At 44.1% G+C, this 18,861-nt stretch overlaps 1 protein-coding gene across 1 annotated transcript in view; it reads right to left on the bottom strand.

Annotated features, from left to right (window-relative positions):
* The window catches only part of CDH2 (cadherin 2), a 213,869-nt gene extending 196,488 nt beyond the window's left edge, over positions 1-17,381 (bottom strand). Inside the window, 1 exon segment of the mRNA NM_001287156.1 lies at positions 17,236-17,381. Within this exon segment, the coding sequence (NP_001274085.1) occupies positions 17,236-17,295 (60 nt within the window). The 5' untranslated portion in view covers positions 17,296-17,381.
* Between the last annotated feature and the right edge of the window lie 1,480 nt (positions 17,382-18,861).

Raw genomic sequence — 18,861 nt, 5'->3', positions numbered from 1 at the left:
CTCCAGGAAAGTGGCTGTTTACAGAGGTAGGGCCTAGAGCAGACAGTGGGCCTCAGGAGAGGCTGCAGGCCAGGGATCTCGGAAAACAGGCAGGACCCGTGGGGTGACCTTAGCCAAATGATGAACACTTTTGCGGGAGGGCCACTGCAGTTTGGCCCCTTGGCAAACGCCTGAGGCAGCTCAGAGCTTTTGGAGGTGCCCATGGATGGGCCCCAGGCTGAATACACAGAGACAGTTGAGGCTCAGAAAAAGGAGATTATTTCAACATCTACTGCCTAAAGACTACTGAGCAAAGTAAATAGTTGCCATTTTTAAAAGTGAATTCCAGAGTCCTATCAAGGTTCTCACTTGAAATCACTGACAGGTCTAGAGGGCAGCACTGGATTGGCTGCCTCTAAGTCTGTTCTGCATTCAAAGGCAAAAGAAACCATACCCTGGACGCTCTTAATTTGTCCATAGGCTCTGGGATCCACCTCATTCCAAGCAAGCAATCTGGACTGATCTTTTCAGACGGAGAAATCTTGCCTTGCAGAGGGCCTTTTGGGCTAAAGCAACCTCACAGCAAGTGGCAAGAGCCTGAAAACACTTGCTCCCAAGACAGAGTGTCCCACGGCTACCCACCTGACACAGCCCACGCTGGTGACAACCCCAGGCTGACGGTCTCCTGGGGCTTCACAGGGAACGGTGAGGCAGGTTTTGATGTGCTGGTTGCAAACCAAAACCCAGCAGGGAGAGGCTCCTAGTGGGAGGTTATATTCAGCACTTTGTACTCACCCAAGGGGAGGGGATCCACCCAGGCATTCTGCGTTTTCTCTGAGAAAGCTGGCATTTGAGATACTGCCACCTATGTGCGAGGTTCAGGAATATCCGATGGTGGCAAACCCTGTCTTCACTGACTTCCATCCATCATATTCAACATCTTTAAGTCTTCCTTTCCCTTTCACCTTTGTGTTCAGTTCCCAGGTCATGGATTACAGACAAGAAGCTTAGCCTGATTAGCATTTAGGTAAGGCTAAACTGAAGGTTTTCTCAGCCCACTGTGAGTCTTTCCCTCAGATATCATGGGCTCTCTATTATGGTCTCTGGGACACTCAGAGGCAGGTCCTGGGGTCCTAATTCCATCCAGGATAAATCTTCTGAGATCGAGATGGGTTTGCCTTCTAACTTTGTAGGCTGTGCAACTACTGTTGTGATCAACTTGCATGCTGCATTAGGCTTGAGGACTCTAAAAAGTAAAACCAGGGGATCCCTGGGTGGCGCAGCGGTTTAGCGCCTGCCTTTGGCCCAGGGCGCAATCCTGGAGAAACGGGATCGAGTCCCACGTCGGGCTCCCGGTGCATGGAGCCTGCTTCTCCCTCTGCCTGTGTCTCTGCCTCTCTCTCTCTCTCTCTCTCTCTGTGACTATCATAAATAAATAAAAATTAAAAAAAAAAAAAAAGTAAAACCATTGATCTTCTAAGGCTTCATGAGGTTGGAAGCAAGTCAGTCCTAACAGAGGCCCATCTCCGCCCCGCCCCCACCCTGCCGCCATGGGCAGTCTTCATACTTCTGAATGACCCCAAGCTTGGTGGTGAAGAACATGCATTCAATGGTTAGTCCAAAATCTGGGGAAGGTTTACGGGAACCCTCACTCCCTACTTTCATGTAGAGGGAGCTACACTAGCAATAGCACTCCGGACCTCTGTCAGCCTCTCTGGCATTTTCCTCTGAAACAAAAGCGCATGCAGAGTTCAGTATCTTCATCCCCTCTTTGATGCTGGGAGCCAGCCTGCCTATACAGTGTAGCTATCAGCATGCTCAGGTGAACATATAAGAGCAGGGTCCCCAGGTAGGAGGCTGGCCCTCACCCAGCATTGCTGAAGATGGGAGGCAAGGGGGGGGGCGGGGACGGATTATTTGGAGAACCAATTTATTTAATCCATGTTCTCCACTCTCACCTTTATCAGTAATAAAGGTTGTATTTTGACTCTCTTTCTGCTGACCCTTATATTCTTTGTCTAGAACTTAGATGGATAAGCAGCACTATTTATTAGGTCTCTTCAAAGACACCCAAATTACATACAAAGTCTCAATATTACTTAATACTCAAAGGCCAAGGCTCAAAGATCAACAAGAAGCCAGACTACATAACATCCTTATACCACTCGCAGAGCCACAAGCCACCAGGATGGCTGACCACAGAGGGTCCAAGAGCGGACATCCAAGTCTCTTCAAGTGCTTGCAGAAGCCCAGGTGCTAGGAAGAGAAAGTCATGTGTACCTCTGGACTACTCAGTGACTACAGTGCTGGGCCCAGCCAGGTTGAGGTCATGAAAAACAAGGCCATTCAGAGAACTGTCAACCATTCATCAGTTATCTGCATCTCTTAAAATCACTACCATGGGGCCCTGTGGCTAGTGACAGAAACTGCCTACTTCCATGTTATCCTATCCTAATTCCGGCTCAGTCTATTAAACTTTCCCATTCATAAGGCCAAAGATGCTCCCTGAAATTGAGATCCTTAAAGTCTGGATTATAAAGTCTAAATCCTCCTCCAGGCTGCTATCTTTCAAGATCTAGAACAGACAAGTTTCTTTTGCTCCCACTGTGTATACTCTTGCAGACTTCCAAGGAACTGGTTGTTACCAGCAAGGCAAAACCCTGTTCAAGTTCCCAATGGCCACTTCCTAGAGGTGTGCCTTTAAGGGAATGCATTAAGTAGGCTTCAGTCAGACATTTGTAAAATGGATAGTGATGATAATGCCTATCTTATCTCAGGGGGCTGATGTGAGATTACATGAGACAATGCAGGTAGAGGGCTTGGCCTGGCACACAGTAAGCACTCAGCAAATATTAGATTTAATCACATGAGTCAGCTTTCAAGAAGGCTCAATCCTTAGCAACACGCCACATAAGCCACAACTGAAAATTTTAGGCAAAAGGAATAGGCAATAAACAGTAAAGCGAAGCTATAGACAAATTACAAATGTCATCTGTCATTCATTCAGACACCTCAAGGAAGATAAAAAGGCCAAAATACATATAAAAACAATCTTCAACTCATCTGTAACCGGAGAGTGCAAATTGAAACCAAAGAGATACCATTATGCAGTCCACGAGATTGTTAAAAATTTTAAAGTTTGGCTACAACATATGTTTAAATTATGGAAAAACAGAAATATGTACATGGTGCTGGTGGACCAATTTGGAAAACATTCCTGTTTGCAACCCAGCAATTCTACTCCTTGGTACATATCCCAGAGCAGTTCAACATTCCTTCACCTGGGAGCTTGCTAGACATGCAGATTCTGAGTTTCCACCACAGGTTTACTGAATCAGAAGCCCAGAGGGTGGGGCCAGGAATCTATGTTTAACGGGCCTTCTGGTGATTCTTACACAAGCTCAAGTTTGAGAAATGCAGTCCTAGAGTGTCCCTGACACTTAATGCCCAGGTGGCAAGTACAGGAATATTCATAGTAGCAAAATTCTGAAGCCACACACACAAACTCATCAACAACAAATTGAATAAGTGAATGCTACCATATTCATAGCATGCAATGCCCTAGAGCAGTGAAAATGAACAAATTATAGTTACACAACTCAACTGAATGAATCTTACAGACAGAATGCTAAGCAGAAGAAGCAAATCACAAAAAATACATTATATATATGTATACATAAATACACACATATGCAAGGCACATTTATATATAAATGCATAATACATATACACTTACATAAACACATCTCTCCCCCCCCATATATATGGAATATATACAAAGATGGTTAACACTATGAAGACAAGCAACAAATAATTAATTAGAAAAATGAAGATAGTGGTTACCTCTGGAGGGGGAAGGGGAATGGAAATAGAAACAATATTCTGGAGACTTCCAAGTTACTGGCATCTGGAGACTTCCAAGGTACTGGCAATCTTCCATTTCTTAACCTTTCTAGTAGTTACACTGACATATTGTACATTTTTTTTTTGAAGATTTTATTTATTTATTCCTAAGAGACACAGAGAAGCAGAGACACAGGCAGAGGGAGAAGCAGGCTCCTCATAGGGAGCCTAATGTGAGATTCAATCCCCGGACCAGGATCATGCCCTGGGCCGAAGGCAGACGCTCTATCGCTGAGCCACCCAGGTGTCCCATACACTTTTATTATTTTTTACACTGTGCATATATGTTTTATATATTCCCTCACACGTATCACATTTTACAATTAAAAAAATATTTTTTAAAAGGTTGAACTTCATATATATACAAGATAGAACTGATGCCATCCTGCCTTAATTTTTGCCCCCTGCACTCAAATAAATACCAAACCAGAACACAGGCTCTGACATCAGGCTGCTGGCATTTGAATCCCAGTTCCTTCCCTTAACAAAATCACTTTGGGCACATTGTTTTAAACTATCTGTACTTTGGTGTCCTCATATGTAAAACAAGTATAATCTTTTGTGAATTAAATGAGTTAATACACTTAAAGTACTCAAAACAGTGCCTGGCACACAGTAATTACTCAAAAATGATGTGCTATTATTAGGGCAGGATGAAACCCAGTTAAAAGTAACATTTCCTGCATCGAATCGCCAATAAATCATCAGCATCTACAAGAACAATGAATCTTCCCTCTGTTTTTGCAGGTTCTGTGCTGGCATCAACCAACATTATCTTCAACCCCCTTCTGTCTATTAGGTCCTCCTCATCATCATGTTAAAAGCATTCAGAAAGGAGTAAGTTACTCTGGTTCCAGGCTAGTCTCAACACACACACACACACACACACACACACACACACACACTTGCATCAATATCAGAACATTAAAGAATTAAATCACAGAAGCAAAGAGACAGACCTAGAAGACACCAGAATAGCTTCTGTTCGATTACCTGGAATTCCCAAATCAAATTGCCGGCAGAATAACACTCCATATATATTAACCTCTTTCCCTAATCTTATCAGCCTAGACAACATCTGCTAGAATTTAAAGAGGAATGTTAAAATATGTGTCCTTCAACTGTGGCTTCCCAGTGGGGTCAAAGGGACACTGGTGATAGTCCTTACAGGGTTACAAGTAATCTGGCTAGAACGCTGAATGTAGAACAAAGCTTTGAACAGCCAAGAGCTCAAATTTATTCAAATAATTAAATTATCCCTCGATATGCCCACCAAATCTTCAGTTAAAGAGCTTATATACTTTGTTTACCATCTAAAAGCACTTTTCTAAGTGATGTATATATATTAACCCATATACTTTTCATAATCACCTTATGATAGATACTATCATAAAAATGTCATGTTGTCCAAGTGCACATAACAACCAAGTGTCAGAACTGAGGCACAAACACAGGTCAACTAGCTCCGGAGACCCCAATCTTAACAAATATGCCTCACTGCCACGCTAGGTAACCAAGTCCGCACAACTGGAAAGAAAAAAAGGACAAGAACCAAGAATCTAGAAATGTTAAACTTAATAAAGGGAACATTTCCGCTCAGAAAAAAAGTTTCATTTGACTAATGACAACCCCTCATGTGCTGGTGTGTATGTGTATCATGTGTATAAAATCTTAGTGGGAGAAACTGAGCAGGACTCCCTACCCTCACACGACACACAAAAAGAAATTTCAGATAAGTAAACATCTAAATGTGAAAATATACACAGATAAATACAATTTGATATAGCATGAGGTTTAGGAAGACTGTGTTTGAAGGTGGATGGTCTCAATTTATATATTGGCACAACCACCAGAGTAGCATTCCGGGAACACAAAATGTGTGTGTGTGTATTTTAAATTATGAAGAACCAGGACGCCTGAATGGCTCAGTGGTTGAGCATCTGCCTTTGGCTTGGGGTGTGATCCCAGAGTCCAGGGATCGAGTCCCACATCAGGCTCCCCACGGGAAACCTGCTTCTCCCTCTGCCTGTGTCTCTGCCTCTCTTTCTGTACCTCTCATGAATGAATGAATGAATGAATGAATGAATAAATAAATAAATAAATAAATAAATAAATAAATAAATAAAATCTTTTTAAAAAATTATGAATAACCAAGACTTAGGAAAATAAGGAATAAGAATCGACAAAATTAAAATTAAAATAAGATGACAATCTCAAAAATAAGATGACAAAGTCTATTATAATTGCAAATACTAAAAAAAGTAACCTCACTATTTTCAAAAATGCCTTTTTTTATTTAGGTCATAAAATGGTTTAAGCCACCAGCAGATCGTCCATTGTTATCTACATGTAAATATATCAGTATCCCTCCTTTTAAACACAGCTCCATAGAGACAGTCTCAAATAAAGGGAGGACAATAAATCAAATCATGGATAACTCAGTTTCATTTACAAAGAAGTTAACCATAAATCGATTTGTAAATTAAATCTATGATTATGATATTCTCCCCAAATGTTCTTAGTATTTGTCAAACAGAAAAGACAGAACTGCAAATAAAGTTTAATGCCAAAAACACAAACACTGCGCGTCAACACTTTTATGGGTTGGAGTGAAACACAAGTGAAATACAAAGTATTTATCAATAAGCTGAGGCCATGCAAAAAGTACAATCTCTATAAATAGTGTAAAATAAAGTCCACACGTGTAAGAATGTAAATAAATTAGAGCTGCCCTGAAGCAAACAAATCCTTGGTGGGCTGGAATTTGATTCTTTAGTCCTCATCTCTATGCATGGAATCCTCCATCTAGAATCTGGTCTACTAAACCACCATTATATAAATGGAGAGAAAAGGTCTCTAAAAAGAAAGATCTTGGGACAATTGTATGGCACTCTGCATACTTCATGGCAACCTCTCAGATCTAAAAAAAAAAAAAAAAAAACCTATACAAACACAAAAGAGGGTCAACCGTACCCAAAGATGCACTGAACAGCTGGAAAGCTAGCAGTTTATGGCATTACAACTCCTCCATTTAAAGTTTATTAAATTAAAATTAAATCTGGGTAAGATCTCATTGAGAAGTGGGTCACTAGTAAGCTCAGAGAAGGTATTAAGAAGCATCACTGAAAAGATTAGAATCTGTTAACACCCAATCCTCTGCTTGAAGACTTCAAATCAAAAAGACATATAATTCTTTGTCTCCATCCTCCTTCTGATAGAGGCAGTAACATACTGCATCCTAAATGTTTTTTGGGTTTTTGGCTAAATAATACTGCCAAATTGAAGAACTACAGTAGAAAAAATCTGAGTAGGAAAACCCACAAAAGGTATCATTTCATGGCTTGATAAACCATAAATACTCAAGCAAACTTTAGCTGCAGTGAAATAATCACTCCATTCTTTTAAACAAAAGGAATCAGTTTTTTAGGGACACCTGGGTGGCTCCGCGGTTGAGCATCTGCCTTTGGCTCAGGGTGTGATCCCGCAGTCCTGGGATCAAGTCCCTCATCAGGCTCCCTGCATGGAGCCTGCTCCTCCCTCTGCCTATGTCTCTGCTCTCTCTCTGTGTCTCTCATGACATTTCTCATGAATAAATAAATAAAATCTTAAAAAAAAAATCAGTTTTCATCTTCCTTAATTTCTGGGTATTTCTATAACATGAGTCTTTCCTAATTTCTGACTATTATAATACATATGACACAAATACATGGACAACTCTAAAATTGAGTGGAAGATGTCAGGCATAAAAGGGAATATGGTAGGTGATGCCATAAAGCACAATGATTCCGTAAGAATAAGCAAAAGTAATAGATGGTATTAGAAGTCAAACAAATCCTCAGCATTGGAGGATGGTTACAATTGGAGGAGGGTACTCATGTGGTGCTGGGGAGGCTATGTCTTGATTGGGTGCTGATTCACTTAGGAGGTCCAATTTATGAACATTCAGCAGGATATCCACTTATGTGTGCACTTTCCTGCATGCATGGGGTAGTTCCAGAAACTGTGAGTGTATATGTTTAGGTGTCTTATCAAATCTGAATTCTGAATTCCCTAAAGTACAATTTGGGGAAGCAGGACATTAGAAGCTAATTTTGAACATGTTAGCACCAAATGAACTCTACTGGGGGTGGATGCCAAAGGAGCTGCAAAAGGCTAATACTTTGGCCACACGAAACACATTTTTTCTTGATTTACTGGACCAGAAAGCCATAAAGAATGAACTTCAGACTTTGAACCCATTGTGTTAACCAATTAAGACAACAAAAGAAAAAAAAAATTTAAGTGGTCACACTCTCTAGTTTATTAAAGACTTATGTTAAGCAAAAGGAGTGGATTATATCTCTTTTAAACTTAGTAAAATTAATGGCTTTTTAGTCATTTATTTCAGAGTTCACTTAATAGCTTCCCAATCAACCAAGAGACATTTTGTTGGAGATTATAGTCAAGCCAACTGTATCCACCCAGTTACAATAGGTCAAGTTACAAGCAAAACAGTTCTAGGCTTTCTCCTCAGCAAACAAATCCATGTCTGTACTGAAGTCCCTCCGTCCCTCCGCAAAACATTCACATGAATCTGCTTTAGTAGTTCCTTTCGAGATGTGGACATATATATTTCAAAAGACCCCAAATAATTTCATTTGTGGGAGAAAAAGTAATTCAGATGATTCAAACATGGAAAATGTGTCACTAAACATATTTCAAAACTTGGTAGTACAGTCTCTTGAATTTATTTTCACAGGAAAAAAAAAAAACCACTGAAAAACCAGTATCAAAAAAAGAAAAAAACAAAAAACATGCACAGCCTGAGGGCCTCTAGGCTCTTAGAAAATATTTTAAGTTCTAGGATTCACACAAAAAAATTACTTTTGAGCACTTATCAGCATATTATTTGTTGACTGAGACAACTTGGAGAACATTATAAAACTGATTATGAATTATTTCTCTATGGTATTTTCTTCTTTCTCTAACATATTTTAAAAATGAGTGAAAATCCTAACCAAGCACTACATTTTGGCTTCAGAGGCCAAAATATTTAAGGTCAAAATTAATAGAGAAGATAACTCAGAAGTTGACTATTTAAAGAAAAATATCTTATCAACTCAGTAAAGAGGAACTAAAACTCCTTTCTAATGCAATCTTCATTCCTTGAGTACCATTGTATTGAAAGGATCCCAGCCAGTAGAGGGAGGGAGAAAACCATGTGCTTTGCACAGTCAGGCTCAATCTACTCTGACAGATAGCGTTTTACTCTGGATTCTCAGGAAAACTACTCAAACCGAGTTCCACTTTCATCATCTCTAAAATGGGAATTTTTACCCACTATAACCCTATCTCACAGGGTTACAGAAATAATTAACAGAGATAACATATTAGTCTTCTTCACTAAAACTAAAAATATTTTATTGTAAAGGTTTAGTACTACCAGACATTAGTTTAAAAAAAAAAAAAAAAAGATTCGAGGAGGTGGCAGCAAATATCTAAAGTTTTAATGGTTTTCTCTGGTATGTGTGCTTTTCTGAGTTATATGAATGACCTACTGACAATTAAAAATAAATTGTGAGATGTCTTAAAACTGAAAAGGCCATCCTTACTGAAATCAGTAACAGGAAAGTTCAATAACTAGGTGCACCTGCGGGTTCAAGGTGTAGAGTGTGCGACTCTCGATCTTGGGGTCCTGAGTCGAGCCCCATATTGGGTGCAGAGATTATTTAAATAAATAAGTAAATAAAAAGACTTAAAAAAAACTTCACTAACGCAACAGAAGAAAGTCGAATAAACTCAAAACTTATTTTAATAATGAGGAAAAAATGGTCATTTCACATTTTCATTTCCAGTAATTTCTGGAATTATATTCTAAACTATGACCCTTTACTTAACTTTTTTTTTTTTTTTTTTTACTAATTCCTTTTACTAATTCACTGAAAATTATAATATATCAGAATGAGGAGGAGGGAATCTGGGTATAAATATTTTCAATTATGGTCACGCAAAAAATTGCTTTTATTTTTTTAAAGATTTTATTTATTTATTCATGAGAGACAGAGAGAGAGAGAGAGAGAGGCAGAGACACAGGCAGAGGGAGAAGCAGGCTCCATGCAGGGAGCCGGACATGGGACTTGATCCCCGGTTGCAGGCGGTGCTAAAACCGCTGTGCCACCAAGGCTGCCCAAAAAATTGTTTTTAAATTAACACAAAACTAATATTAAAACTATAATATATATATAAGGATACTATGGTCAAGTAAATTTTTAAGTTAACACACAAACCAATGTTAAAATCACAATAAATAGGAGTATATATTATTACTCCAGGACTTATTTATTTTTGTTATATGTAGGCATATGGATCAAGCAGGTCTCCAAGCGCTTCTCTATATGATTGCCATATTGTATTTATAATAGCACTTCCTTTTAAATAGCTCAAGCTGTTTTAAAGACATTACACAATTAATTTTCCCAATGCTACTTGGGAAAAACCCAAGTTAAACAATTTATTTAATCAAGGCAGTAGACCAGAACATCTGATTGCTACACTAACTATTCCTCTGGATCTCAAGTTCAAGATAGTAGTAAGGTCTTTAGACTACAATTTAGACCACATTTTTGCCACCAGAACAGATGAAAAATTAAATATTCAGTCAAAAAAATGTAAGAAATATCACAATGGTTTAACCAACTAATATAATCTCTTAGGCACAAATAACTCAGCACAGTGTAGTCATTTTAATATACAACATGGAAACTAATCTATTATTTAACTACCCATTAGCCAATCTTCTTTAGACCTACTTGTAGCTCAGCCTACTATAGGTTGTCCTCAACACAACTTTAGGATGTTCTGTTAGTTTAGGCCATCTTCATCCTATTTGTATATTGTTTGATTTTCTATTCTTTCATTACAGCTTCCACTGTGGTCTTTGTCCAATTCTTCCTCATTCAGAAGCCTTGAAATCCCACTGATCATTTTTGCTGTCCTTTGAAGCACTTGTAGGTACATGGCTATGGCATGAAAATTGGGTGGTTTAACAACCATTTTCTTGACCTGGAAATAGAACTAAAATGCTTTATTCCACTCAATAAGGGCTCTCATATCTGACTGCATATTATACATAATTTACTAAATCAACTCCTACTAAGGACATTCAGAGTTCAACTAATCCAACCCTTTGTAATTATAAACAATACTTCCAACACATACCCTTATATATGTATATATGTATGTATAAATCACATGTACAACATGAATACAGACATCTGTAGAAAAATAACTCGCTAATCAATGGGCTATATTTTTAGTGCTGACCCACATCATTCAATTCAAAGGTTCTCATGGAAGCTATGTTCTTTCAAAGAAACTTGAAAGTATAAAAGGAATAAAAGGAATAATTTTTATTCTTAGTAGTACCACATTCCTCTTCCTTTAGGTCAAACCCAAAAAATAATTTACTTTTAGTGGTAAAAGCAGCATAGCCAATGGGAAAAAAAATATTTTAGAAGTCAAGCATATAAAAAATACAGACTACTTTTAACCTATCATATATATAATAAACTCTTGTTAATGACCCTCAAAATGATACTCTACCACTCTGAGTATGTGAAAATCTTTGCATTGTAGGTTAAAAATTAAAGTCATTCCAAAGCCTTTGAAAAGGAGTCATTTGGGAGATATTTTTCAGCAGCCCCAAGAGTCACAGAACTGGAAAGTCCCCTAGAGATCTACTAATCCAACCGGACTCAGTATTTTACTATTGAGGAAAATGAGGTCATGAGAGTTTAAGGGCGTAAACTACATCTGCACTAGATTAGAACCCCAGGCTTCCTGCCCTTGACACTAGTTCTTGCCCTTGACACTACCTAACAGCAGCTCATTTGCATAAAATAAAGTTATTACGCCTTTGGTGCCCAAATCACCTTGGACGGCACACACAAAGGTATTAATTAATTACTGATTGACACTTCATGCCAAACTGTGATAAATGTTGCAGAAGACACGTATGTAGATAGCAATCCTGAACATACATGTTGTGTAAACAAGTGCAATCCAGGGGGCTTGGGTATTGCTCTAAGTACAGTGGAAGGTCAGACAAGGAAGTGCAGGAAGTATGAAAGACAGTAACAAGAAATAAGAACTGAAAAGCATTTATTTATAACTCAAATTTTCCTTTTAAAAACTCTGTTGTAACACAGATCTTAATCTTTAAATCCCAATCTTTTAAAAGGTCTCATTAAGCTCTAGAATTCACCTTCTGGCTACTTTAAAGACGTCACTTTATATATGCAGAAGATACGGCTCAAACTAAAACATTTATCTGTACATACCTCTTCCCTGGCATGAATAGGGTTGTTGAATTAAAACGGATCTACATTTAGTTAAATATACAAAGACTAGCATCTGCTCAAATTAACTGATATAATTTGCTAAAAAATTAAAACAAAAATAAGTTTTTGGTAGGAAAAGACAGAAATGGGAAGCATAATGATTTGTTGATACAAATTATATGTCAACTCAGTTGAAATAGTTCTTAACACAACTTGAAAATGCTTAGGTCCTTTTAGAAGGTATACTAATGGCAGATAAGAAATATTCAAATGACAAATTCCAAATTCCAAATCTATCATATTTTTAAAATCGTTGATAAAATTCACCACCAGTCTGTGCAGTGCTTAAACTTGATTACTTTTTGTATTTGAGCCAAAAGAACAAATTTGAATAATGTTAACTTGGGCAAAACGGTAGAGTATATACACAAACACTACATTTCTTAAATAACATCTAGGATTTTTCTTTAAAAATCACTCTTCTAACTTAAGAATATCCCTTTGAAAACAGAATGGGGATCTGAGTTACTTAGGATTTTTTTTTAAGGCACTTTAAAGCAAGATTAACTGTTGCTTTAAGTCTTGACATTTCCCGATTAATAACCCTAAAGCTTAATGAGGCACAACAGATTTAAGAATTGCAAATTTTTAATGAAAAGGGAAATTAAGGACAGTTTGGTGCAATACACAGTCACCAAAATAATCTGCTCCAAGAAGACTTTAGTCCCTATATGTAAAAAAAAACAGAATCGAAAAAGAATTTCCTCTTTAAATAAAATCTCAGTCTGAACTTTTAGAAGACTGGTCAGAGCTGACTTCCAAGAATGCATGAAAGTCAAAAAGTACAATCTGTATGTAGATTCTGAACTTGCAATTGGGGCCTAAAATTTTATATATGGAGATATTTATAGATATACATATATGAAGATATCTACATAGACTCATAGGTATCGCCATATATGTATATTTTTAAATGTGTCCATAAAATATTTTAGGATGCATGCACAAATTATTATTTTTCAAATCACACCTAGTATATGCTTTCAATGCACCACCATCTATGAGTAATGACCACATGACACAAGATAAGAAAAGGGCAAAGATATGTATAACTATGGCCACTAAGTAGAATAAACTGTGAATATCAACTATGTTCTCTCCTTACTTTCACAGTAAGTTGTTACAAAGAAAATCAAAATCAAACACTGAAAATAAATGTTTCATACTTAAAATGATTACTGCATCCAAGGTTTCCTACATCGTAAAATAAAGCTTCTTTTCATATGTTTCATGTGTTGAATATTAATCTCTTTGAAACGCATACACCTAACAGGTGAAAACCACATACGGTTTATGCATTTTTTTTTTTTTTTTCATACTTCCTCAGGGTCGAAAGCAGGACCTATGTGGTAAGACTAAGAATCCAGGGTATCTACAAACATTAAGGTGATGTCTTTGATGCTTCGTAACCCATACAAAGTGTATTTAAACTAGAACAATGGAATTAGGCAATTAAAATGTGAACTAGAAAAACAAAGCAGGTTTCTAGTCTAGTAATTACTGGGTAGGTAGAAGTGAAATTGGTGGTTTTGTTTTTTTTTTTTCCTGATAATCTATTGAAGACCTTGAAAGTCATTTATATAATTTAAAAGGAAAGTTTGTCTTAACTTTGTGATATCCTTCGATCCTTGAAATCTAATGCTTAAATTTAACTTTTTTGTTTTTAGTGTAAAGGACAATGCTAATACCATAAGTTAAAATGAAGAGTAATAGAGAAAATCTTAAAGCTGAATATCATAATGTGCAAAATCGACTAGAATTATGTAAATCCAAGTAATAGAACAACCAAACTGGGATCCCTGGGTGGCGCAGCGGTTTGGCGCCTGCCTTTGGCCCAGGGCGCGATCCTGGAGACCCGGGATCGAATCCCACATCGGGCTCCCGGTGCATGGAGCCTGCTTCTCCCTCTGTCTGTGTCTCTGCCTCTCTCTCTCTCTGCGACTATCATAAATAAATAAAAATTAAAAAAAAAAAAAAAAAAAAAAAAAAAAAAACAACCAAACTAATAATCTCCCAAAAAAAAAAAAAAAAAAAAAGTGTTCAAAGCAAAACAAGGAACACTTCAGAGAATACATAAACGCATAAAGTCCTTTTGTATACTTAATTATTTGTCTTAAACTGGTCTGGAAAAAACAAAGTTGCTCTGTATCTATTACTAAAAACCATTCATCCTCTTCCCTAAAACTCTTGTCTTATCTGACCTTAAAAAAAAAAAAAAAAAAAAAACTAGACTTGAATAGCAGATGACTGCAGAGGGGCCATTTTCACCTTGCAGATAGATCTCTGTTATTCTGGTGTGTAAAGCAGGCCATTAGCACAAAGTCATTCCTAATCTCAGTTGTACAATCCACATGGTGCATTTAACCCTAAAACTCACGTTGCATAAACTGCTCTGCTTCCACTCCTAATGACCTTGCAAATCATTCAATGTGATTGCTTAACTTGTACCTAGGAATTAGGAGACTGCCAAACAACTTGATGACAAAGTTAGAATTTCCCCTTTCCTGAGTGTTTACAAAAGTCAGCATAACATCCATCTAGAAGAAAGTGAGAAGTATCATAGGATGGTAAAGACAACCGCATTAGTCGACGTTTATAAATGCTATTTTTGTACATGCTTAAAGAAGAAAATGACTTATGAAATTCACACCTGACTTCAAGGCAGATGACTAAGAGAAAATGAGACTGCTCCGGTGGTACCACACTTAGTCCCACGGTATGAATTACCAACAAAGGTCTCCTGTCCTTCCTTCACTGCACAGTATTCAATTAAAACTTACTTTCGGATCAAAAAGTTAGTGAACATACCATCTACTGCTGGCCTCAGACTCTGAACATTTATTAAAAGTTGTTTGCAAATTAGTAAGACCACTCAAAGGCGTTCAAAATTAATGCTTTTAATTTTAAAAAAATAAGACTTTATCTCTGACATGTTCTTTGTGTAAAAAGAAAAGGAAAATGTCTGAGGTCCATAGGATTCTTAAGTTCATCTTGCCTTCTCCCTAAACTTCAAACCACTCTAGTACTTTTCTTTTTTTTTTTTTCTTTTCCCTTCTTCCCCTTCAGCCTAGCCCCCTTTAGTAAGTCCTATTTGAAAAGAAGAAACAATAAATGAAGCGGCAGGAGGTGAAAGAATGAGGAGTGCGCACTCCAAGAATAAAGGGCGGTTTTATAACAGGAGATACTTTTGTTAGCAAGTGACTGGCAGGTCTCCTCCCCCAGTCAGAAGAAATTCCATCCACTTCCCAAAACTGCAGAGGCCGAACACGTCCAGTCTCATAGTTCAGAAACCCCAGAGTCAGGAGAGCCGAGGGGGGCGGACTGGCGGGTGGGGGAAGGGGAGAGAGACCAGCGGGAGACGAAAGAACAAAAGGAGAAACCCAAGAAAGCAGAAAAGACGGGGCTCGGGCGGCCGCCGAGTCCGAGGGGCAGCGGGGGAGCGGGGGAGCGGGGGAGCGGGGGAGAGCGCGAGCCCGAAAGCGGGAGGGCAGGCCCGGGGGAAGAGAGCGCGGGGCCGGGCCGGGCGCGCCGAGCAGCAGCGCACCATGGACAGGGCTCCAGCGGCCTCTGCCCACACCCCTCTAGGGGGCGGCGGAGAAAGCGCGAGAGACCGCGGGCGCCGACCCCCCCCCGCCCCGCGGCCGGAGCGCGCCAGGCCCTGACCCGTGAAGACCACGGAGGGGGCCGATCAGCACCATCTGTCGCTGCCCGGGCCGCCCCCGGCGCAGCGGCACTTCCGAGCCGCGCCCGCACTTTTCGGAGCTGCCACCCGCTGGCCACCCCCCAGCTGCAAGGGTGCGCGGGGGGGGGGGCCCTCGGGCGGATTTCCCGGGAGACCCTGACCGGCATGCGGGGGTGCGGTGGGGGGACACGCCCCTCTCCTGCAGCCGCCCTAGAACCCCCGCGCCTGCGGGGGCGGATTCGGGACCCCCGCCCTCCCCCGCCCTGCGCGCCCCGCGCGGCTTCCCGGGACCCAGTGGGCGGCCGGGAGGGGCCTCGGGGCAGCCTCCGGCCGGACGCCGCGGGAAAGTTGGGCGGCCAGCCGGGCTTGGGGGCCGGTGGCGCCGAGGGGCCAGGGAGCCCGCGACCTGCCTGGAGCAGGTGCTTCCAGCCGCGGAGAAGCCTCCTGCTACGAGGCCGTGAAGAGGCTGTCTGGCGCTCTCCGAAGGCGTGAAAAGTGCGGAGGCTCCTCGCGAAGGCGTCCCCGAGGACGCACGCAGGGGACAGGGCGGACGAGGGAGACGAATAACAGCCGAGTAACGGAACTTCGCCCCGGCCGCCGCGAGAAGGGTCTGCGGAGCCAGGGGCGGGGTGCGGAGGCCCCGGCCCGCAGAGAGTCTCCGGGGCAAGGGGACGAGGTTTCCTTCCAGGTGGGACCGACACAGAACACGGGGGGGGGGGGGGGGGCGCAAGGGGGCAGGAGAAGAAGGCAACTCGGCTGGGGTAAAGACAATAGGGCAGTGGAGCCCTCGGGCACCGGGAGGCGCGCGGGTGCCGGGGTGGGGTGGGGTGGAGGCACGTCCCGTAACTAAGACACCAGAGTGAGAATTCCTACTGCAAACTCGCGACCCATCCCTGCAGAAATAAACAAAACAAAAAAAAACAAAAAAAATTTTTTTTTTTTTTTTTTTGGAGCAAAGTGCAAAGCGACGGGCGAGAAGCGTAGAAAACTGCAAAACCTGGGAGCTATCCTGCCTCACCCTTCTGCTGCCCGGAGACACCCCCTGCAAGCTCGCCCGGCCCGGAAGCAAGAACAGAGGGGGCCGGCGATCCGACCCTTCGGGACCCGCCGGCCCGGCCGGCCCTGCCCCTGCGCCCGACCCGAGCCTCGTGCCTGCGCAGCTCCCGGCCGCGCGGTGCGGCACCTCCCTTGCCGGGTGCGCAGCCTGGCCCCGCAGCGGCGCGGGGAACAAAGGGACCCGGCGCCGCCCGCCCCACCCCGCCCGCGGCCCGGCCGGCGGAGGCCGCCGCGTACCTGGAGCAGGGCCGCCAGCAGCGGCAGCAGGGTCCGCGGCGCTCCCACTATCCGGCACATGGAGGCGGAGAGGGGCCGAGCGAGGAGCCGGAGGCGGCGGCGGCGGCGGCGGCGGCGGCGGCGGCGGCAGCGGCAGCACCAACAGCAGCGCGGAGAGACGGCTCCAGGCAGTTTCCACCCCCTTCCCTTCCCCTCCCCACCCCACCCCCTTCACCGCTGCTCTCCGCTCCCCGCCAATGGAGAGCGAGCTGATGACAAATAGCGGGCCGCGGAGTCCGCGGGACTCGCACCAGGAGTAATAAAACAGACCGAGAGATCAAGGAGCTGGGGAGGGGGCGGGGGCGGGGGCGGGGGCGGGGGCGGGGAGGGGGCGGGCGTGCGGTGGGGGTGAGAGGGAGAAAGAGAGAGAAAGAGAGAGCGCGCGTGTGTGGGGGCGGCCGCGGTGGCAGCGCAGGCGGCTGGGCGCCGGCCCTAAGCGCAGCGGAAGCCGGAGGGATGCGGGCGGCGGGGACCTTGGCCGCTGTAGGATGCGGAGGTGGAAGCGGCGCGGCGCGGCTGGGCGCTCCCGGGCAGCTCCGCAACGCGAGGTTTCGGGCTCTCGGCTCGGCTTCCTCCGGGCCCCCTCTCCAGGGCCGCTCTGCTGGACCAGGACGCCGAGGGGAGCGGCGCGGGGAGGGCGCTCCGGGCCGTGCGCGCTGCGCCCACAAAGGGCAGCGGTCCCGCCGCCCCGCGCCTCCGCTGCGTGCGGGCTGACGGCCGCCTCCCGGCTCCCCCTTTCCGGCCCCCCGGGAGAGTTGGGGCTTGTTCTCCGGCCTGGGCCGCGCGGGGGTGAGGCCGGGGGCCGGCGCGGCCGCTACTGCCGCGGCTCCGTCCCGCGCAGCTGCCGCCGCCGCCGCCGCGGCCGCCCCTGCTGCCTGCGCGCCGGCACCCGCCCGCCGCTCCTTGCCCGGCGCCGCTCACTCGCGCGCGCCGCCCCACCCCCGCCGCCGCCGCCGCCGCCGCCCGCGCACCCCGCTCGGCCTCCGCGAGCGCGACCGACGCGAGCCGCCGCCGCCGCCGCTCTCCCCGCGCTCGCCGCACGCGCTGCCAGGCTGCGCGGCCCTGGCTCCTCGCCTCTCCCCTCCCGCCGCCGCCGCCGCCGCCGCCGCCGCCCTCGCCCCCGCCCCCGCCTCCCTCCTCCGCCGAGCTTCCCCGCCCGCGTCGTGGCCAATCGGAGGCCACTGAGCTGCGGCGGTAGCCGGCCGGATCCCCGGCAGCCGCCCGCCCCCGCCCCGCGGAGCACCCCGGGTTTTTTGCTGCAGCCCGCGGGGGGTCGCCGGGGGGAAGCCTGGGGTGCGCGCAGCACCGCCCGGCAGGTGGAGGGGCTGCGGGAATCAGATAACTTGCTCGGGAACTTGATGCTCGGCAGGTTCCTCGTCGGACCGCGGTGGGGAATGCGAGATCGGGAAGGGGGAGACTGCCGCCTAGGGAGCCCGACACGCGCGTCTTTCCCTGCTCTGTCATCCTTGCTGGATAGATTATTTTTCCGGGTAGAGGCAGACGGCAAACGGGCGACGCAGGCAGAGCCCACCCAGGCCATTGTTGTCTGGGGTGCCGGCCTGGAGCCACCTGCGGGCCCCGGAGGGC

The sequence above is a fragment of the Canis lupus genome, chromosome 7 (assembly GCF_011100685.1).
Source record: "Canis lupus familiaris isolate Mischka breed German Shepherd chromosome 7, alternate assembly UU_Cfam_GSD_1.0, whole genome shotgun sequence".
Lineage (NCBI taxonomy): Eukaryota > Metazoa > Chordata > Mammalia > Carnivora > Canidae > Canis > Canis lupus.
The sequence above is the reverse complement of the archived record's forward strand: the minus strand, read 5'-3'. Positions and strand labels throughout refer to the sequence as shown.